The following is a 23,379-nucleotide window of genomic DNA, read 5'->3' as shown; positions in this document are numbered from 1 at the left end:
TAAATGATAATCAGTGAGGGCTGCTGTACTTTGAAAATCATGAAACTCATGATTATGTTAATGTTACATTGATCTTTGCTAATGAAAGAGGGAGATTAGAGAAAAAGGTTCAATAAGAGATTTGTTGTTGGAAACTGAAAACGCAACTGCTATCACCCATTAATTAATCATGAATCAGAAGCTTTACTATTCAGGTCAGAACCATGAGAAACTACATAACTGAGCCATGGTGATTAGGACTTTAACTTTTTAAAACTCTTAGTTTTGGTATCTATTCATATTTTTATCATTTCTTTTAATCTCTTTGTTTTACCAATATTTTGCATATAAACACACATGTTGCATATCGTTTTTAAATATTCTCCCCTCAGTAGTGGGAATATCAGACATGTCGCTGTCGGGATCATGAACCCATTTTAAACCCATTGGATAATGTCACAAATGACTCGTCATCGAAAAGGAAACACGGCTTTGTTTGCTTGTGACACGACGGAGATCTGAGGTGTCCTGGCAGCTTCTGTGCAGTGGAGGAAACGGCTACCTGCCTCCTTTGGTTCCACTGTTTCATCACTCACATCCTGTTACACTACACCTGTGGTGCTGCTCTCTCTCACCTCACCCGTCACTCCAGCAGAGGTGATGAAAGCCTGCTGGGAGGAGAATAGCCTTCAGCTTGGTCTGTGTGAAAAGCCTATTTAATCTGGTAATCTGCTATAATCCCATTAACAGGTGAGCTGTCTCATTATCAGAAGCGTGTTTGAAAAAAAAACCCTCCAATCAAGTGAGGACACATCTGAGAACCGAGGGGGATGTTAATGTTTGATGTGGCTGGAAAGAGACGAGATAACTGACTATAAAGTTAATAGAAAGTGCTTTGTTCTAACTGGCCGACCTTCACATTACTGATGAGAGCTGCTGCTACTCAAGTCATGCCTGCTGGGTTTAGAAAATCTAAAAGTAGGGGTTTGTACAGTATCAAAGCTCGAGATAATGTTCACCATTTCCACTTTTTCATGGACGGTTTGGCTCGACAAAAGGAAAAGTTGTCTCCCCTAAGGCTCTGAGGACTGCGAAAGAAAAATGACTTGTGACATCAGAGGGGGACAGAGTGATGTTTCATAATGCAAGAGAAGTGTCTGATGATGCTCGTGTCCTGTTAGCAGCCCCTTGGTGACCATCTACAGCAACACATTCACACAGCACACTCCCAGTCTCCCTGAATGACCTTGGCTTATGTGAGTCTAACGCTGACGCTGGAGCAGTTTTTTCTCGCGCTTCCCTTTGCTGATTAAAACATTTTTCAAACAAAATAGGATTTGCTCCATGTTCGGTGCTCTTCTTCTGTGGTGTGAGTAAAAATACACCGCTCCTTTATCTGTCGTCACCAAACTAAACTGCCGTGCACTCTCTAAGAGATACAGGCGAGCGCTCAGTGCTCAGGAGATGAGCAGATAGATGGCAGCGGGGCAGAGGACACATCTTTGGAGAATGACAGTTGCCATAAAATGAGCTTCACAACTCCAAACAGATGGGAAGTCATGAATAAATAAACAACGGTTGACCTCTTTTTGCCAGGAAGTCTGAGCCACCCTGACCATCAGACAACATTCTTCTTCGTGTCCTAAACAAGGTTATGCAAACAATAAGCTGAAGATCTAAATTCAGACAAGAACAGTGACTGTCCTCTGCAGAATGGACTGTTTGTTAAAACTCTTGAACAATCTGTGATTCAATTTTGCTGAAAAGTGACCCCTCGTGATTGTGCAACTAATGACTGTCCTTTAAAAAGCAAAATCGGAAGTAGTGCTGTGCTGCCACAAAACCTCTCAGGGGTCGATCACGCAGAGATTCATCACTACAGGCACAGTTGCTTTGGAAATGCCTTAAAAAAGCGTATTTTGGACAAAACAGCGTGGAAAAAAAACCCCTTTTAAATGAATAGGTAAGGGATGATGACCCACATTGGGTATTTCCTCTACGGTGTCCAATAATCTGATTAAGGGCTGATTTTGGACACCCTGAGGGGCGTTACCGCATCTATACCATGGTGACTTGCCAAAGAAAAACACCTGGCAACACCTGAGGGTTTGACTAATACCTGGAACAATCATTACCATCCCATGAGCTTCTTATGCAATGGACACATTAATCATCAAGGACTTGGCTGGTAATGGAAGTATTAGAATTGGACAATTGTGAGTCCCCAATCACACATAGACTCGTTGCTATAGGTGAGGTTGCTTTAAAAGCGCCTTGGAAAAGCCTTTTTTGACAAAACTGCATGACGCGACTGTGGAGTCGGGCTGCGCATGCATCAGGCCATCATATGTGAATAATTGGGAAATCAAATTTCAACCTCTAAAAAATGCTAGAAACTGCTGGTGACACATTTCTATTGAGGTGTGTCTTTGTTACCGGCCTCCTAAGGACCATCCACGTCAAGAACGATCACTATAACAATGAGATGTTAGCGTCCACGTTGATGATGGACAATATTCTGTAAACAGTGGCGCCGAGCACACTTGGACAAATGTTATTTTTTTGTGAGAGTCAACATCAGTTATCCTGGCGATCGTCACAGAGGACAACAGTAAAGACAAACAAACTTCATAGACACCATCAGCGCTGTTTGGCATTATGTCCAAGGCAAAATTACTTTTTAACTAATTTTCAACCTAATCTACAGTAGACGCATTTAATAAGATGTTTAGATAACCAAGACTGAGTTATTAAAATAGTTGTTGTGTTTCCTAAAAGCCATTCATTACCTTACATAAAAGAGGTCTGCTGCAGTTAGAAACAGATATCGAAAGCACTCCTGCAACATTATTTGTAGAGAAAATGTCCCTACAATCAAGCTAATTAATGGCCCTTTAAATTCAGACGGATTTTGATTGGCTGTCAGTGTTTCTGTTGTTCATCATGTCGCTCCAAAATTGATCCCAAAGATAACGTTCACCACTGTCGTTGTCGCTGCCCTCAACTTGAGTTAGAACGATTTTTAAAGAATAAATGTCTAGTTGTTGTTATAGTTTTCCTTCTTGGTGTTGACAGCCGTTCAGTCCTGAAGATTGTGTTTTTGTTGGATTTGGCTCATCATGCACAGTTGCTGTAACAGTTGGTCACATCAAGTTCATTGAGTACTCGGGGGTTCAATTTAATTTTAAAGTATCATCCTCAGTGTCTCATTTACAGTTAAACACAACAAACAAGACACCATAAAGTGCACATTAGATAGTTCGTAAGCTACAGGGCTTCATATCTCATGTTCACCATTAACAGTCTGGAGAAGAGCCTCGACTCTGTAACTCATTCTTGGCATTTATTAGCGCTCTTCAAGTGGCCCTGGTGGCCATTATTCTAAATGTGAGAGCAGTGTATGACACGGGAACAATCACTGTCCAGTAGCTCAATTTGTCTGCTTGCATGCATCATGCTTAGTACTCTTCAGTATACTAAATGCAGGTATAAATATCTGACCCTGCCACTGAACATTTCATTTTTTAAAGACAAGCATTGACTAAACGTCAAAAAATTCAGTGAATTCCACAGAAGCATTTCACCGTAAACCCTTAAATAAACAGCTGTTAAACGGGCTGATCTGCTGCTTCAAGTTTCTCTTTACTTAAACTGTACATTGGATATTTTTCTAACTGCTTCTACTTTGCTGTTTCTTTAATGACTGCTATGACAATGTCAGTAAAATGTAACACTTCCTGCTCTTTCACATACATCTTTGAGCTGCCTGAAGAGTTCAGGGCCCAGACACACCAAACTGACATCAAAGAACTAGCGATAACCAAGGCTGACTGTTGCATTGCCTCACATCGCCAGTCTGGGCCAAAAAGCTGCCCTTGAACACATCGTCACCTTCAAAGACTACAGCTGACGGCTAAATAGCTTGTATGTTATGCGCCTGTTTTGGAGGAATTAACTCTCCATACCATCTCAGTCGGTCGAAAAGCTGCCGCCAAAGACTGACGAGTTCAAACAGAGCGGGGCATGCCACAAAATCTAGAGCCATAGACACTCGCCGATTGCCCTGAGATTGATAGGAAGTTTGGAGTTTAATTAACTGTAAGTGTTGAAACAATTGTCAAAGTAGAAGCAACTTGAACAAGTTTTTAAATACATGAAAATAGCATTTCTGTGAAACGAGAGGTGGAATTAATTCATCAATACGTGTAAACATGAAGGAAACTTGCATTAATATCAAGCAGCATCAGCAACAAGAATTAAGCAACAACATTAAGACAAGAAAACAAGAAATCTTCCTTCTGATATATGATAAAATATAAATCGGGGGACTTTGGAAATAAAGCCAAATCTAAGACTATTATAATTTAGGGATTCTCAAGATGAATAACTCTCCGGCCACCAACACCTTAGCTCACCTGAACAGAGTGTCATTAGTAGCAGAGGGCTTGACAGGGTTGTGACAGTCACTGTGGCCCTCGGGAACGAAGCCTCTCTGTTTCCGAAAGCTCTGCACGCCTTTCACAACGATGGCCACCCCGTCCCGCACCCTCTTCCTCAGGCTCATCCTCCATCGGTCCGTGATGATGCTGATGAGCCCCACAGGGAAGCTGTCCGGTGGGGGGATGTCTGGGTTCCCCACTGCCAGGCTGGGGAGAATCCAAATGTAGCCTGGCCCCACCAGTCCGGACTCGGCTGCCATGGTGAACAGGTACTGCGCCTCTTCATGGGAGCAGTAGACCAGCAGCACCTGGGCGTCAATCTGCTGCAGCAGCCTTCGCGCTCGGATGTCGTTCATGCCGTCAGCTGACATGTCGAAGGTCAGCACATCTTGCAGCTCCCATATGAAGTAGCTGGTGTCTGTGAAGGACTTAATGTAATCCACGTAGGTTTCATAGCCTGGGTAGAGGCTGGTTATGACCACAAAGCTGTCCCAGTTGTACTCCTCCATCACCTTGAACATGCCGTTGATCTGCTGCTCGATGGAGGAGCCCAGCTGGAGGAAGTTGGAGCCCTCACCCTGGAAGAAGAGGAAAACGACATCGTGAGGAGACGGAAAACACATGAAGACCTTTATGGTTCGTTAACTCGGTGCACGCAATTTGCTTCTGACTAACAAGCAAAATTAACTCATCTTAATTCAATTTATTTAATGTGAAGTATGATCTCTGGAGGATCCTCTCGAGGGTACACACACACGCACACTCGGATAAATCACACATAGAGAAGTGAGTTGGCCAACCAGTAGGGTCTGTAGTACAGCTCTGACAGGAGCTAAGTGGTTCTGTTTTATTTTGTTCTTCCAGGAGCTGCAGAACCATTCATCACTTAAACTCACATGTCTTACTTTTGCCGCGCAAACACTGGCCGTCATCCATACTTGCAAATTCAGAGGGATAGCACTATCACTGTGGCCAGCGTCTGCACTGTTTCATCTGTCTTATCCGCAAATGCAATGACCTTGAGAGAGCGATGAGGGTGGCTCTTCTGTTAACGCTTTTTATTTTAAAAAAAAAGTGGGATGGAGGGAGACATATGCAACTTTAAGCTTGAGATTTTTATTGAAACAGTGTTATCCAGTATTTTAAACACTTAAGGTGAAGTAAAGCTGCAGGTGGTGTTTAAGATTAGCACTGAATCATTTCTTGCTGTGACATCACTGATTGTGGTGTGGCCAAAGGGTGCTTGAAAGATTTAAGCGCAGTACCAGCTTTCTTCCCAGTGATTGATTATTAAGTTACCCTTAAAGGTGATTCCTGTAACAAATGAAAGACAAGAACACCTGGCTGTGAAACACATACTGTCTTAGCACAAAGTACCTATTTTGTTATCGTTTTTCGAGATAAAATAGTGATTAAGTTTCCAGACGATCTGATGTTTTCACTAATGTACAAAGACTCCTGAACTTATCCTCAACACTCCACCATGAATAGTCTATTTTTGTGGCTCGATTATTATTTATTCATCAGTCTGTTTAGTTTTTGTGTGTGTGTGTGAGTAGCTTTGGGAACTACAACGGAAATTTCATTACACAATCATGTGTTGCATAATGACAGTTATGTTAATCTTGAATGGTTTTCTTATGTTTTAATAAGCGATCAACACATTTTTACAGCAAAACAAACCATTAAATCTGCAGTTGTAAATGTTGAGTTGTTAATGAATTGGTTTTGCTCCAGACGAAGAGGAGGATAACTCCTACAAACTGGTAAGTGAAGATTTTTTATTAATGACTCATTAACCATTATTAAAGCCATAAATTACAACTTATAAACTATTCCTGAACAGAATGATGTCAGAAATGGGTACCCAAATCAGGTGCAACGTCTAAAAGCAGTTACATGCCTTTCATGAATACTTTTTATTTATTAATTCCTCAAAGACACTGAAATAAAAACCCATAATTAATGACCTATTAACACTTAAAATAGCGGACTTGCAGACCTTTGCTTGTGCAGTGTTTTCCACAGAATGGCCTCAGAAATCAGCCATCTTTTTCTGAATCACTTTTTGCCTATATAATGTTGTTTTAATCATCTACTTTAATGCACACAGCCCCATCTTTCTGTTTCCCTCACCCAGTATGTATCTGCTCTGTTGACTGTCTTGGTCAGCTGTATGTTTTATGAAGTCAAAATACACCTTGTGTTTCTCTGTTTCTGTGTGTTTGTCAGTACGTGGAAGGGTCAGAGTGAAGGCAGATGATTCAATAGTTAGTCGATCGTCGATTGACGAATAATAAATTTTTTTTTTGCTGAAATAGGTTGCAAAATATTGGGCAACCGTTAATATACCTAGGAAGTCCACCCAAGTAAAGTCTATAAACCAATAACCAATAATTATTAATGCTAAATAATGCCATTAGTTAGAACTGTTAGGTCCTTTTTAAAGCGTGCCTTTATAGAAATAGGTACTAATACACAAGCAGTGACTAACAACCCTGCTAGCATCAGATTGACGCCTGACCAGATCAGATCTCCTCACATTAATTATACCGAGGCATCATAATCAATGTGACAGTGATGGATTGGTGCTTCTCTACGTGGAGTCTCTAGTTTCAACAGAGATTATTGATTCACCAGCAGATTCCAGTTACTCTGCCTCATCTTTACTCTGCAAAACAAACATCATCATTAAGTTGTGAATTTTTAGTAGCGTACAAATCAAGTTATCAGACATGTTTTTATTCACAAGTCAATCTGAAACGGACTTTTTAAAACTTTCCTACCTCTAATCTCTCTGAAGTAGAAATCTATGTTTGACTCTCGATGTGATCTCGTTATATAAAATCTCTCTCTGCCTCCGTCAGGCTGATAGCTAGGTGGCCCCCTCCCGACCCCTTCCTTCTCTGGGGAAAAACCACTCCATCCCGAGCGTCGGGCCCTTAGCGCTGAGGATCGGAGGGGTCAGGTATCCTGAGACTGTGAACAGGCCTGTGATCTTACTCAGCCTGTCTCCTTGTTGTCCTTGAAAGGAGTTCAGCGGTCTTGTGATGTATGAGCATCTTACGATTTCAGACGTCACGGCTAAATCCACTGACTTTGTGCCTGTGACTGTACCGTGCTCGCACCCCTGAAAACATTTTCTTTCTCTCTCGCCTTGTTTCACTTGTCAGTGCCCTTGTTTTCTCTGACTCCTCTGACTTCTCCCAAACAGTGAGGCAGCTTTTAAAAAAGAAGTGTTTTTAATTTACAATTCATTTATTCATTGAAAGGAGAACCACAAAATGTGAGCCGTGTTAAACCTACAACCACGATGAATTCAAAAAAGAAATAATATCCATTCTCGGGTAATTATTCTTTTTCGTTTTTAATTCATTCAATTAAAACCCGGAGCTCTTATCTTTTCTTTTAACAAGCCCGGTCTCATGTGTTACTGATTAATATTCACATAAATGACATTCGGTTATCAGCGTCTGTAACAGGAATTGGCTTCAGCTCGGCGTAAAGGAGCTGCTGTGGACTAAGATGGATTAGACTGCAGTGGAGGCCGGCTGGCTGCATGCATCCGTTCTGGGCGCGGGGATCTTATGCAGGTTAGTCACGGAGGAGCTCGAGAAGATCGTATAAATCTACTCATTTTCTCTCTCTCCTCACTGTCCCACAACAAATCTGTCAGTGTTATTGCCTCATTCCTGCATGTGCTGCTGCCTCTTCCAGCATCTGCAATCAGTTTGTTCCCCAACAGGTGTGAAGATGTCAAATCATATATGTACAGCTGTGTGTGTTCATGCATGTGCTTGTGTTTCTGTATGCCGCGTACATGCTTAAAAAGCCCCGTGGTGTGTCAGAGTAAAGCCTCCTGCAAACTACAATCTCAACAGCTCAATTAGCAGCGAGCAGGCTGATAGCGCGGGCCAAATGAGCCTGGGGCATTACCACAGGCTCAGCTGCATAAAATGAAGCAGTCACAGTCAGTTTCCCAGAATCTAATATGAACCCTCCACCCAGTGGTGATCACCGTTCATAGGAGCCAAACGCAGAATGAAGAGTTCAGTGGAATGAACAAACCATACGATGTGTTTTATGACCACATGTAAAGGCAGAAATGTTAAACCCAATTACAGACAGAACCACTGGAGGGCAAATATCCTGCCATTTTAGCCTCCTCCTTGTGCATCCCTCCTCTTCCCCGATCTCTCTCCAAGAACTCTGTGTCTTAAGACTTTCGAGTCTCAACGTGATGAATTGTGTACATGCTGAAGTCACCAAATCTGAATCTTTACTGGCCTCACGATCCGAATAGATTACGATTCACATGTCAGCGATTCGAATGCACAACCATTCTCGATGCATCTTGATCCTCAGTTTTCTACATCACTGCACACGGCTTCTTTACTCTACTTTTAATATAAAAGCTGCATGTTTTTAATACCAGCATCCGTGTTACCGTGTAAACTCAGTGCATTAACATTAAAAAGACATAATGTAAATCCCTTTACACAGTGCATTACATGTGTTACAAAACATATGTGACGTAGCAGCTCTCAGACTGGACATAACTCTAAACATGGCTCTACTGCTCACACCACTTTCAGAGCTTGATGGCTGGAAGTTGACAGCGCCTCCTCAATTCATGACTGATTAGCTGGGCTCAATGTGTTTGTTAAATGTGTTTTGCAAGTCTTGTGAGGCAGATTTTACACACAGCATGTGTCTCGTCCAGTTCTTGTTTCCCAGCAGCCTTATAAGATCCGAAATGTCGCAGATGTCCGCTGCGTTTTTATCACTCTCTGCTGATGTCTGCCTCTCTCTGCCAGAGCGCCCAACATAGAAAAAGCAAAGTTAGCCAGATGTTCACCCACTGTTCAGTGCGTTGCAACTTCATTTTGCAACTTTATTGTGATGTAGCTCAACTGATCATTTTTCTATTTCTGTTTTTGAAAACTGAAGTAACCTCACTACAATAATGCAGAAATCCTCTAAATCCAAACAGTCAGAGATATTAAAGAGATTAGAGAGACAGTACTGAGAAAGCTCTCTTGGCTGACCAAGCTCCATAATCAGCTCATGATATAAACGATCATATTGTCCAGTGCTATGGTTAATGTATGTTCGATTATGTTAGTGTTTTTAAATGAGTGTAAACCATGACTGCATTCAGTAAGCTGCACTTCCACAGTGTTGTCCACAGAAGCTCACAGTAATAGTCTACGGGTCCCAAAGAAGATTACAACCATTGAGTGGAAAGCTTAGCTTCTCAAGGCTGAGATTACATTCACAAGGGTGAAATGTACCGAAGAACTCGGCTCTGTTTACAAACACAGATGCAGAAACGCTGCTTAGTCCACACGGGCAACTTTAACTTTTTAACACTTTAATATTTTGTGTGTAGTGTAGTGCTTAAATCTTGCAGTGTCCCGTTGAGTGAATGATTTGCAGCCTGAAGATTAGATTTTAGATGCTTTGAAACTGGGTGATTATCTCTAAACCACAGCTGTTTATATGGAACTTTTAGAATAGAAATTAAAGGGCCAGTCCACAAACAGCAGTTTTTAGCTGCTCTTAAACAGCCTCATGTAACAGCTGAAGGTTATTTGAAAGACTCAGGTGAGTGATGTCTATTGATAGACTTGGAATACGTCCAGACATCCAGAGCGAACCAGAAATGTCACTTGGCTCCACGGGGCTGAAGCCACAATGAAATTATGTATTGCAGTAAATGTGTTGTGGCAGTGAGTGAAACTAGCACTGAGGACATGGAACACAAACTGGTGTATGGTCCTCTTTCTCTCCCTCCGTCCTTCTATAAAGAGTGATTTCTGGCCACAGCTCTTTGCAGCGACATATGTCTGCCTCCGCCGCGCAGCAGGAAATGCCCTGGCACCACCTTCCTGTGCTGCTGACGTCACTTAGATCCTGCACGGCAACCAGGAACAGACACACAACTCCCTGGACATTTTCCATTTAAACACCAAGATTACGAGACTATAGATGGTGTGGAGCGACACTGAACCAGTACGCAAATGAGCATTTATTTCTGTTCTCTGAATTAATCAAGAAAAACCCAACTAATTAAAATATTTCACAGTATCAAATCAGATGCTTAAGTTAACTTTAGCTTAATTTCTGTAAAAACCATGTAAAGATTGTGTGGAGGACAAAAATACAGTGACAGACAGAAGGAAGGCATCACATTGACATAATCTTTGGCTTATCATTGACCTTATTTTATAGTCTTTTTGTAATTTATAACTGCTGGTTTATGTTGATGTCAGATATTCAGACATTTAGCCCACTTGCATACCTGTCCCCTAGATACCATGTTGAAGTACAATTAATTTGAACCCTCAGATACATTAACAGGAGAGAGAGAATGCCGTTATTTTAATCAAACAACGGGGAAACCCTTCTGATTTATGTCTTTTTTTAGTACTTTCACATAGAAAGTGAGTCTTATGTGGTCGTACTTTTTTTCGAAACAAGGTCGATTTTTTTCAGACATTGTGGTTTCGTCTGTGCTCTTTAAATCCACCAGAATACTTTGATAAAAACAGTCGCTTTACCTCGCAGACCACGGGAGTTTCTGGTCTACCGCTGCCTCGATCGATTAGTTTGTTTGTGACTGTTTTAATGCTTTAATACATCTTAACGGACCGGACTGGAGCTCCGGCACAGCCAGGTGAGATGAACAAGGTTGAATGTACGCTCTCTGTACCTGTCAGCAAGCCGGTCAGTGCTACAGTGCGACCACAAAGACCCCCGGGGCTCTCCCGGAGATCTGCAAGCTGGCGCCGTTTTTCTGCCAATCCTGCTTGGTCGCATGTTAATGTGATGGACCATACTATCGCCAGTCCCGTTGGTACTGGTGTGTGTAGTTTTGATGCGACGCATTTGCAGGTGATTGTTTCACATGTTGCTGTTGTGCATTTATCATGACTTTAGCATGTAAAGGCTTCTCTGATTAAGTAATCTTAACTACTATGTGTAAATTTTGTGGTTGCCGCTTTAACAGTGGTACAAAGTTACAGTGCAAGTACACACTGCTGACTCTCTGCTAACAACCTTGGCTTGCTCCCCACTGGTTGCTTTGTATGATTGCTCTGTACTTGCTCTACCTGAGTCTAGACAGGTTACACTGTAACTGTGCCAGTGGTTTTAAAATGCAGCGGGAGGTGGACTCAGAGACAAGCGAGTCCAGGTCAAAGAGAATGCAGACAGAGAAAAAAGGAACTGCTCCAGTTCTGAGAGCAGCCTCGGGCTCATGTTCCTCCAAAGACAATCAGGGTTTTGCTTGTGTCTGACTTACATTTTGTCCACTTACAGCGCCGAGGCTCGGGGGATGTGATCTGTCAAACCTCACAATGAATCCCTCAAAGGATGCTCTGAATTTGAGGTCAGGATATTGAACTGGATGCATAATGAGAGAAAAAGTTCATGCTACAGTGTGTCTGTTCAGGATTCATGATGCTACAACAACCCACTTGCGTGTGTAATTACTTCTGAAGGACATCACTGGATTTCTTTCTGTCTGTATTTGTTCAGACATTCGTCACAGCTTTTTTAGACCGCCTTTGTCTCACTGTGATACTGTAAATCACCCTAATGGTCCATTCTGGTGTCACTTTTTCATGCTGCAGGACGTGATGAATCAAATCTTAGTGTAAGTCTCAGAAATGAACGTTCAAGCATCCTCAGCTTCTGTATTATAAAGAAAATCTTGCTAATCTTACCAAAGTAAGACATTACTGTCATACTTTGTCTTTACTCTGTCATTTTTCCTGTATTTTAAGAACACAGGAAAGTCTAAATGTTAACAATAGAGATTCCAGGTTGGAGAACGTTCATATGAATCTTTGTTGTAAGTATCGTGGGTCATTTTGGACAGCCATGACCTATTTCATCATTAGGCTGGAGGTCTTATTTCCTGGCAAAGGAGCAGCCATATTTTAGCTTCACAACCAGGTGCACTTCCAGCTTTCTCTGAGCTTCACAAACATTTAAGTCATTTGTTTCAGTCATTGTTACAGCTATTGATCTGTCCACTGTTTGCACATTGAGCAGGCCTGTTGGAACTGAGTGATCTGTTGGTTATGGTGAAGTGTAGCTTTGATTTATTGTCCATCTGGAACTGACATATCTCTGAAAGTTTGAATGAGTTTTAATGTGCTGTCAGATGCATTAATAAACAGGATTTTTAGAGGAGTAAACTTTGCTTTACGTCACTGGCAGAACTTTTACTTGTCACTATATTTCTTATTCCTCATTGGGATAAAAAAAATGAAGAGAACAATGTCTGCTCTGATGCCAATCAACAAACTTAAATGTCCTGGGGACAGGAATCGTTTTATCACCTAATTCTATGCTGTCACTTCCAGAAAGATCAAACTCTCGGCTTTCAGCGATAACATATGAAAAATGAATGAGCTCTGTTGCCTTGTTGACTACCTGTGACAGCGTCCCATAAATCAATCGACGGGCGGTGTCCCTGATTATTGTGAAGAAGACTCAGAGGGTTGGACCAAACTCATCTCTGCGTGTCTCGTACATAACTGTTATGTACACATTCATAGCACTTAAATATTAGGCTAATGAATGAGTAATTAAAGCATAAATATAATTCTTTATTTTTCCCCAAAGGCAAATTTGTTTCCCCAAATATGAGACAAAAATATTAGCTGGAGACAAAAATAATTTTGATGCCAGGATGAGTCACATTTTGATTAATAGACTGACCAGATGAACTCATTGTTGTTTCAAGCCTTGACTTTTGATCTCGTGTCAGACCGGTGACTGTAATGATACTGTGCATCAGTACGTGGTAGTCCATTGTTTTCCCCTTGTATAGTCCTGGACGTCTGCCATCTGGATTCTGTGATATGCTTCACTATAATCACTCTGGACAGACTCAACCCAGAGGTAAAACGTCACTACTTCAGCTCTCTTGGTGTGATGTAATCCATCGCGGTCCCTCTGATGTTAAGCAGATATGCTGACAGACCCTCGTTTCTGCTTCCCCCTAAGCTCGCTATTGGCAGCCCTCTCTGAACTGAGGCAGCGTGTTACTGATGGGTTGTAAGGAAGGCTCAGCAATCTTTAAAGGTGTGCAAATGTTTATCTTTATTCAGTATTAATCATGGAAAGCTTTAGTTTTCATTTTTAAACTGCCAGTTTTGTGTAATCTGAGAGAGCTAAATTAATTCGACCTGGATTTGGTTTTTGGTTGATTATTTAAAAACATTTTTTAGTTATAGCCTCTTGTGTCTTGTTGTCACTTTTGATTTCCTGCTCATCTGTGTTCCCAGTGTTTTGTGCTCCTCCTGCCTGATTTCCCCCCCACACCTGTCTCACATTAGCCTCGTTAAAACTGCCCTGTTCCTAGTGTCTCTCCACCTGCACCTCATCCCCTCGTTAGTTTAGTTTGTATTGAAGCTTTTGTTGTTCCCTCACTCCTTCTTGGTTTGTCTGTTTTCCCCACACGACTCCTGTGCCTGTTCCCTGGTCCTGATTTGTTTCTCGTGGTTTTCTGGTTTGTCCTTAGTTTTTCTATTACTTTGCTTTTTTCCCTGCCAAGCCTTCTTGTTGCCAGTTTTTGTTGCCTGCCCTTTTGTTGTTTTATCCTGTTAAATACAGATTTGTAAGGTTAAGCTACTTTATTGCTGACCTCAGGATATTATAACATGTGGTCAGCAGAGGCTGGAAATGCAACATTTCAATCAGCTGAGCTGCAGCAACCCCTCTTCTTTTGAAAGAGACATTATAGCCACATCGATAAGATCTTTGAAAAGCCTTCCATGTTGGGGTGTCCTAGTATTTGCAGGAACCTTTCTTGACACAACAAAGCAACATAATGCATTGACTAAAGCTTGTAATCTTGATTGTCAGAGCATCCCAACAGCAACTGAACACACAGCAAAAAAACACACTAACAGTACTATTATGCAACAGTAACATTACTTCATTCTACCATAAAACAAGAACATAAATTTAATCATTTTTGTGATTCTTCGTACATGTATTCTAAGCCTCAACAATTGCTCATTTTCACTGGATTGGGTTGAGAGTTGTCCTGAACATCCAAGAAACCCCAAGGATGATTTGCTACTAAATTCTGATTCATGCAGTGTTAATATAGTTCTGTCACAAATAAAGGTTTTTTGGTCCACCACAAACTGGGAGGATCTAGGTGAATTGGTATGGGACGATCCAGAATGGTCAGCAGCAACCTAAATCTAAGAGACTTGTAGTGAAAGGCCCAACACATGCAAACCCGCATATGGTACATTGACTGCATGGGAGCTAGAGACGAGAGTAAATTATTCATTTATTATTTTCCTAAAATAAAAAAATATCATGTCAATCAGGGGCTGGTACCTCAGTGGGTAGCTGAAGATTACAGTTGGTTTCCAACTGAGACTGTCCTTATTAATAAAACATGCATTCACTGGTCTGTAGGCACATTTAATTGCATTCACTACACACCATATATTAAGGTTCTCAACTTCCTTCGTGGGCTAATTACTGATGAAAAGCATTTTGTTCATTTGAACAGCTGCCAGCCTTTGTCATTAGGCTTATTTCTTATTACATGTGTTTATTTGGTAATTTATTGTGATTGAGTTGCTGTTACTGTCCTGAAGTTAGAATAGTTAGACTGCAAATGAGCAGCAGGAGGCATTAACTGCTGAGTGACATCTCTTTTATTACCCCCGAGATGCCACGCTGATGGCAAGATCACCCAACATGTTCTCTGAAATGGATGCAGCTGACAGGGGAGCTGTCTATAAACCCAGATGAATTAAGGAAATTACGGGAGTCTTGTGAGAAGCTGCTTGTTTCTCACAAAATAGAAAATGCTGCAAGACTCAAAATGCAACAAAAATCAATCAATCTAGATAACTACATACTAATCCAATAAACATAACTTGAGGAATAAAGTAGTTGATTAATTATTTGTCTATTTAAAACATGTTCTGTTGTCCTCTGTCATGTCATTTTTGGGTCTCCACGCCGGTGATATATGGCTGGAGGCATTATGTTTTCAGGATGTCTGTCCCAGTCTTGTAAACACCATATCTCAAAAAGGCATTGAGGGAATCTCTTCAAATTTGGTACAAATATCCACTATGACTCAGGGATGAACTAATAATATATTCCTACAGTATTTGTTCAGATAGATAGATAAATCATTTTACAGGCGTTGATCTTTTTGAGATGGTCGATCCAGTTTAGACTAAAGCCTGTGGTCTAGTTTTGACTTTTTAATTTGTAAATGTAAGTGAGCAGTCATCTGATGTGGTGTCCCACAGGGTTCTATTCCTGGACCACTTCTGTACCTTATCTTCATCCATTGCTTTTCGCTGACAATACTTAATTGTTTTTTCACATTAACATTTTCCCCTCACTTATTGTTTGACACTTTCTGAATTAATTTTGTTCCTCTATAAATGTTAAAAGATAAAGTTTTGGTATTGCATATTGTATATATAATATTGTATGTCAAATTTTAAAGAAGTCTTTTAAAGAAACGCTAACTCAGTTGCTCGCTTTTTCTCCCTTCATATCATTTCTTGCAGCATGTAACATTTAATAAATCACTATAGTCTGCAGTGTTTACTCTGCCTCAAATCTTTAAATATCCTCAGTTGAAACAATCTTCAAACTCTATTTTTCTACATGTGATGTTGTTCTGTGTTGCCAGGCTCTTTGTTCAGAAGGCACCAGAAAAAAAAAGCTATTCTGAAAGGATTATAGTTGGTGTCTGTGGCTCAGCCTTTTGTGTTGGCTGATCATGCTCCTATAGATGGATCATTGCTGCTAAACCTTCCAGTTTAATGGCTGCTTTAATGTCACAAGTACCTCCTGAGCTATTTGCCTCGCCTGAGCGTTAGCGCTGCATATGCAAGACAGTACTGGGCATGATTCAACACAAACGTTGTATAGTGACCACCTAAAACCTGATTTCAATGTATCCATTTCGATGAACATTAGAGGCATTAGACCTTGACAAAGTTCCCTAATTAATTTATTTCTTTTTCATCCCTGAGCAGACTGTTTTTTCGGATATTTATTAATCATTAAGACATTTTAAAATGACAGATTGTGCCTGTCCATTTCTCTGAAGCTCATTATTTCTGCTGTAATTAGCACTAAAATGACTTAACGTGTGGGCTTCTGTGTGATTGTTTGACTGCTGACCTTGAGTGAAATTGTGATTAAAATATTTAACTTTTGTAATTAACAGTCTGAACTGAGTAATTTAATATCTAAAAAACAGACCAAACCATCTATCTGACCTCAGTGAAAGGACGAAGTACTCGACACCTGACAACAAATGCTCGGAAACAAGATTTTAATATCAAAGTCAAATGACATCAATTTGCAGTTATGGTCTGTTTCTCTGTAATGATCCCAGCAACTATCAGTCTGCCAGATGATTTATGTTATATGAACAAATATCTTAATACTTTGAACTCTTTACAGCCTAAGCTCAAAGTGTATGTAAGTCAAATAACAATAATAACTGATAAAAGTATGGAAGTTAAAAATATATGAAATATCCTCTGGCGCCACAGCACGTTTTCCACCGTAACAACTCGATGATGTCATTACGCTATTACGCACACACATGGCGGAAGACGAAAGTCTTAGCTTCCTGCTGCAAAAAGAAAGTTCTCGCTATTATGGTTTTTATTTATATATATATGATTTTATTTAGATAAAAAAACTGTTAATGTAGTAGGTAAATTAGCTCCATCATGGCCAGCATGACGATAAAACACTGCTTAATTGTTTATACATCTTTGATAATTATCCAGTAATGTAATATATAACAATGTTTTATCCTTTTCTGCACAATTAGTACTTCTGCTTTCTATATTTCAAAGATTTGGTGGCATATTAAGATAATACTTTGCCTGAGAGCTGAAACTAACAATTCATTTCGTTGTCAATAAATCGGTTTTCTTGGTTTATCAATTAGAAAATGGTGAAAAATGTCAATCAGTGTTTCCCAAAGCCCAAGATGACGTCCTCAAATGTCTTGTTTCGTCCACAACCCAAAGACATTCAGTTTTCTGTCACAGAGGAGGAAAGAAACCAGAACATATTCACATTTAAGGAGCTGGAATCAGAGACATTTGACTTTCTTTTTTTTAAGATATTACTGTATCTGATTATAAATGATCAAATTTGTGATTCATTTAATAGTTGACAAGTCTTCTTTTCTTAACATTTTGAATGTAGGGCTTTTACTTGTAGTACTGGAGTGTAGAAAGAACTGAATATTTCTTGCACCTCTGCAAAACACCAGTAAATATAGATGAGCTCTGTTTGTAGCCTGAAGCTAAATAGTTACATGAGACTGTTTACAACAAACTGCGAGACAAAACTCTGCAGGCTTTTCCTAAACCTGTCAGATTTCAGTCTGGAGGTATTATAACCTGCCTCTGTTGCGCCACACCTGCCCATGTCTCCTAAAACTTTGAATTTATAGCAGTTACAAACCAGGATGATGGGGAGAAATGATGAAAAGCCATTGGCTTGCCCCTGTTAGCGTTTGAATTTAAGAGTCTGTCATTTAGCCTGCAACAATAGGAGAATTACATACGATTTACAACCCAAAGGTGGAGTGTAGCTAGTGGCATCTCTGCTGCTGCTTTTTAACGACTGATGATCTGTATTCATCCCGTCATTTCTTGTGTTTATTACTTTATACAGCCTTCTGTTTAGCTGCTGACTGTGAATGATATCAATAAGAAATTACCTGAAGATTCAATCAGGATCCTCAGGCTTCCAAGTGGCCTTCAGAGTGCCTCTCTCAGAAGTCCCTCTCTCTGACTTACTTAATGTTTGATATGTGGTTTCTGGGCATATTTCATGCAGATTAGATCAGGTTAAAAATGTGAATTAAATTGCCATGTTTGATCAGCTTCCAATTATATTCTCTAATGAAGGTCCCACAAGTCTTGGCTGTGGAAGAAACCCCAACCTGCCCAACACTGACCTTGTATGGCAGGACGACAGCTGAGCCTCCGCTGATGCCCACGATGGGCACAGCTGTCTGAGTGGAAATGAAGTCCAAGATCTGTGCCACGGCCTCCGAGCCAACGTTGTCCTCGAACACCACTCCATGGACGCGGTTGGTGGAGAGGGTGTCACAGATGCGGGTGAGCAGCGCCCGTGGGTTGGTGTTATTGACCAGCACAGTGATGGGGTTCACCTCCAGAGGCAGGTCCATGAAGTTCTCCCTGCTTAACCGCCCCTTAATCTCTGTCTGGTAGGCCGAGCCGCTGAACACCACCGCCACGTTCACAGAGGGCATGGGAATCCCGAACGGCCTTCCTGAACAGCAGGGCAGAGTGCAGAACAGCAGCAGCAGCAGCAGCGGCGGCGGCCACCACGGGGAGTCGCTGGAGCAGCCTAGACGAACGCCCATCTCAGTCACCTACTGCCTGGAGGAGGGGTCAGAGTGGAGGGAGGGGTCAGGAGAGAGGATTGAAATGTTAGATACACAGGACCAGTTGCTGCCTTTCTCTGAAATGTTGTCATAATGCTCAGTAATCCCTGCTGGCAGGCCAACCAAACTGCCTTTTGTTTAGAGTTGGCTCGTTTTGATTAATGACCTTTCGGCTTCATCTCTGCTCAGTGTGCTGGTCTGCCTGCCATATAACTAAGACAGTGTAAGAGCCCATTAACAAAGCCCAGAGTAGTATTTTTAGATTGTGTCAGCGTGCGACATGAGGCTGTGGCCAGGCTGTTGCGTCTTAGGGTGGCAGCTGCCACCCTGCTGCTGTTGTATTCTGCGGTCCAACCCAACAGATGGTGTCCAGTGTTTAATGCTACAAATGGAGAACAAGAGGATTTATAATTTTTCTCTCGTGACAGTACTTTTGAAGCTGTTGCTTAATTTTTTCTGCAGGCCAAAGCATTCAAACTTAATCTGCCAAAGGTATACATGCATGGTTTTGGCTCTGCTGATTAATTGACATCCATTATTGTGATTTGCAAGCTGTTTGGGAAAGTTTTTTTTTTTTTTAGAAACAATGGCTGAACTTTTTATCGAAATTGCAATATGTCTGAGTGCAATATCCAAATTGCAAGGCAATTTTTTTTTTGTGTTTTACAAATTTAAAATTAGACGATGGCATTTTAACGAAATAATGTAGCGCCGCCGGCCTATAAATCTTGTTCTGCAGATGTAAGAAAACCCACACAAATGTCACATCATGATTTTATTTAATTTTTTTCAGTGAAAATGTAAATCGTGATGCAAAAATGATCCTTCCCAGTAGCTGTAAATCATATAGTAATAGCAATTTCTGTCAAAACAACCCGATATTGCAATTACTCAATCACAAAGTCTATATTTTCAAAGGGATTCAAAGTTGGCATTACTAAAAATCCAAGCTCTTTGTGCAACATTGCATCTGTAATGGACTGGATTGCAACCAGCAACTCTTGGACAAACTATCTTTATTTCTTCCAGAGCCCTAATTGCTTTGCTTTCTGCCCTGCGGAAGGTAATGGGGGAGAAACACCATGGCAGGACGCCCTGATGTCAAACCCTGTAGCGTTAGTTTAACATTCACATTGTAGCCAGACAGCGGTTTGTGTTGAGCTGTCAGACAGACTTAGGCTCTTTGTCAAATCTGTCACAGTCGTGTTTGTGGCCCTGGGGGAGTGCTGCACACTGGTCCCCTGTCACAGAGATCTGATCCACCATGTGATGGAATCCCAGTGGGGTGAATATATTGTAATCCTTTGGTAATCCCTGCCAGGCGTCATGGCCTACGGCTTGATTGTAGTGTATAAACTTATCAAGAGATTTGGCGAGTGCACGAGGCTCAGTGTGGCTGTGTGGCGCAGTTCTCTCTATGTTCTACTTCCTGTGTGGGACTTAGCGGCGAGCTCCTCGTAGAAAACATTGCAGATAAACATGCAGGCAGGGGCGCTTGGATGGTAGGCCTGGAGAATACTTATTATTATGGGATTGTTTTCCAGTCGTGTCACATGATGAAATCCAAAAATAAAAGACATCACACATGTCGTACATGTGATTCTCCAGGTAGGCGCCGCCTCATAAATCATCTCATAAATTGATTAGTCGTCACCGCAAGAGGGCATCTGCCACATTCCTTTCAATGACATTAGCCATGTTTGAGTTGCGACAGCACTGGAATAGGTTCGGGTTAATGTCTTTGACGGGGAGCAACGTACGTGGTCAAAATGCTTAAAAGCTTCAACCTTCCATGTGTTTAATCAAGGCGGGGAAACAGCTGAGGCAGATGTATGAAGGTCGAATTCCAGGCTGATGGATATGGGATTAAACCAAACAGGGAATGAGTCATCAATAACTGTGTGACAAGGCTTTGTATTAGGGATGCACAAAATGAATTTATACCATTGGCCATTTATCGGTATTGGTGGATTCATAGCCGATAAAGAGAGATGATAATATGAAGAGCAATTGCTTCAGTGGACTTAACAAGTGCAGCATCTTAACACTCCAATACTGTAGGTGTCAGTGTTCAGCTTTACAGCTGGTTTGCGATCTGCCAAAAAACAAGAGGAAGGGTGTGAAGAAGAAAAGCAAGAAGACGAAGAATATGAAGAAGGAAAGTACGACCCAAAATGTTTTGACGTCCTGGGAATGAGACTCAACAGTCAACTATCTTTGTGGTGCGTTCAGGAACAGCTGGGACAAATCCTACTGATTCTATCTCAAGTGTAATAGTCTTATTATATTAATACGAGAAGAGAAAAGTTAGCTTTGACCACAAATGGAGGGAGACTTTTTACTTTGGTACTCTGAGTACATTTAAGAGCCTCTACTCTATTACTTTTACTCAAGTAAGGAAGTTGAATCAATACTTTTTTTAACACATCTAAACTTCTACTGGAGGAAACAATGTGTGGACTTCTGTCAACGCTAACATAAACTAGTGACCGGCTTCTAATACAACACAGAAGTTCCTCAGAGCTCCTTTAAATCATCCATCTTTGCTCACTACATCTTAGCCTTTTCCCCCACGTGTGCATAAACTACACATTATGAACTTTTAAAAAAATAAAACGTGTAAATCTTTTTGAAATTGGCCATGATTAGCAGGTTATCATTTATGTGTATTGGCTGAAAACCAAGAGAAGAAATAACAACCTGTACCAATTTGGCTAAATGTGGCCTCCAATATACCTTTTCTAATTCAGAATAGTGCAGTCAGCTAAGCTTTGTGACGCAGCCGAATTGCAGATTGGCTCTGTAGATTTGCTGGGCTCTGACCCCTCCAACTCTAAAAATCAGCAGAATCTGTAAACTGCACTGATACATAAAGGAAAGAGGCTTTTCATCTGTGCTCGGGCTAAATCCTCCAAAAATCATTCCTGTGTATACACGGGGCTGAAGCCTTCACTCTGATGTTGGGGATCAAAAGTCACTGTGGACATCCATTGCTTTGAGAGATTTTATTAAAGGAGGCTGCATGACGAGGTACATCCATCCTGAATTATCACGACACACTCAGTCCATTTGGCTCTGCAGCCTGGTTGTAGGTACACGCTGTAGTCTGAGCAGGAGGCAGGTTGCTGTTTGCGTCATGACACTGTTACAAACTGGATTCAGCATGAGTCACACCGATGACGGAGTGAGAGGAATCAATTGCTACCAAATCCCTGTTGTCCTTATGTTACACACTACAGAGACATGCTGCTAGGATCTATTTGATTGTAGCTTCTTACAAACCTCCTCCATTTACATGTAAGTACAAATTAAATACTGTATTATAATTCAAAACATGTAGTTACAGATCTATTTTCCTAACATATAATTCATTAATCTTGAGGTTACATAGTATTGATTTAAGACATAGTTCATGATACTCTTACATGCTTTATTACAGGTTAGGGATTTTAAAAATGGTAAATAATTTTTGCATGCTTATCTGCAACACATATACGTCAATTCAAAAGTGTGTCTCCTGCTTTTTTTGTTGATTTGAGTGCCAGAAGCCTTGGTACATTTTTAACTAATTTCAACCAGGGACCTTTCTGTTATCTTTGTTTTCCTTTCTAACCCACTTTAAACCATTAAGACCTGAGGTGCAAATTAAAAATGCATTCTAAAAACGAAGGCATTGTTTGAAAACACCTCCTAAAACCTGAGGGTTTTTCTCAAAACTTGACAGAATTGCCAACTTTCAATAAAACATTTGTTTGTCAGCTTCTAGGGGAAGATAGGAACTAGAAATAAAAACCATTAAGATCTTAAGACTTTGGCTTTAATTAATTTAAATCAAATTGGTTTTGCTCTGATGTGTATTAATGAATCAAAAATAACACTTGGCACTTGGGTAGAGTGCATAGCTCCGCCAAGGCCCAACAGTTCTCTTTAATCAGCCAACAAAACAACAGAACCAACCAACAAAGCAACTAAACAACTAACCAACAAAATAACCCCACCAACCAACCAACCAACAAAACAACAGAACCAACCAACAGTGCAACTAAACAACTGACCAACGAAACAGAAAAAAACCCAACCAACCAACCAACCAACGAACCAGCCAACCAGCCAGCCAACAAAACAACAGAACCAACCAACAAAGCAACTAAACAACCAGCCAACAAAGCAACTCAACTCACCAATAAAACAACTCAACCAACCGTAAAACAACCAAAACAAACCAACCAACCAACCAACCAACAAATGAACCAAACCAACCAAAAAACAACCCAACAGACATTGGCAAAACATCATTATCACCATGATTTTGACAGATTTTCAGTGAACATTAAGGTTATGATGAAAAAAATCTTTCCGTCTCGTTGTTATATCCGTCAAAGTAATTGCAAGATGATTTATTTTACCATATCGCGCAGCCCTAACCATAATCACAACTACTACAGACCTAGACCATAACCATTGGCTGAACATTAAACTAACCTTTAGCCCAAACTGAAAGCTGCA

The 23,379-nt window shown here is 40.8% G+C and overlaps 1 protein-coding gene and 1 long non-coding RNA gene across 2 annotated transcripts in view; one reads left to right on the top strand and one right to left on the bottom strand.

Annotated features, from left to right (window-relative positions):
- LOC311268371 overlaps positions 1-18,787 on the top strand; it is a 52,552-nt gene extending 33,765 nt beyond the window's left edge. Inside the window, exons 3-4 of the long non-coding RNA XR_014623970.1 lie at positions 18,371-18,583; positions 18,698-18,787. This is a non-coding gene — a long non-coding RNA (uncharacterized lncRNA). The remainder of the gene's footprint in view (positions 1-18,370; positions 18,584-18,697) is intronic.
- The window catches only part of grin2ca (glutamate receptor, ionotropic, N-methyl D-aspartate 2Ca), a 71,007-nt gene that overhangs the window by 28,617 nt on the left and 19,011 nt on the right, over positions 1-23,379 (bottom strand). Inside the window, exons 2-3 of the mRNA XM_084371959.1 lie at positions 18,421-18,868; positions 4,395-4,996 (exon numbers count right to left, since the gene is read on the bottom strand). Coding sequence (XP_084228085.1) covers positions 4,395-4,996; positions 18,421-18,852 — 1,034 coding nt within the window. The 5' untranslated portion in view covers positions 18,853-18,868. The remainder of the gene's footprint in view (positions 1-4,394; positions 4,997-18,420; positions 18,869-23,379) is intronic.

This window comes from Pagrus pagrus, assembly GCF_965226575.1.
Source record: "Pagrus pagrus genome assembly, chromosome: 13".
NCBI classification, from domain to species: Eukaryota; Metazoa; Chordata; class Actinopteri; order Spariformes; family Sparidae; genus Pagrus; species Pagrus pagrus.
The sequence above is the reverse complement of the archived record's forward strand: the minus strand, read 5'-3'. Positions and strand labels throughout refer to the sequence as shown.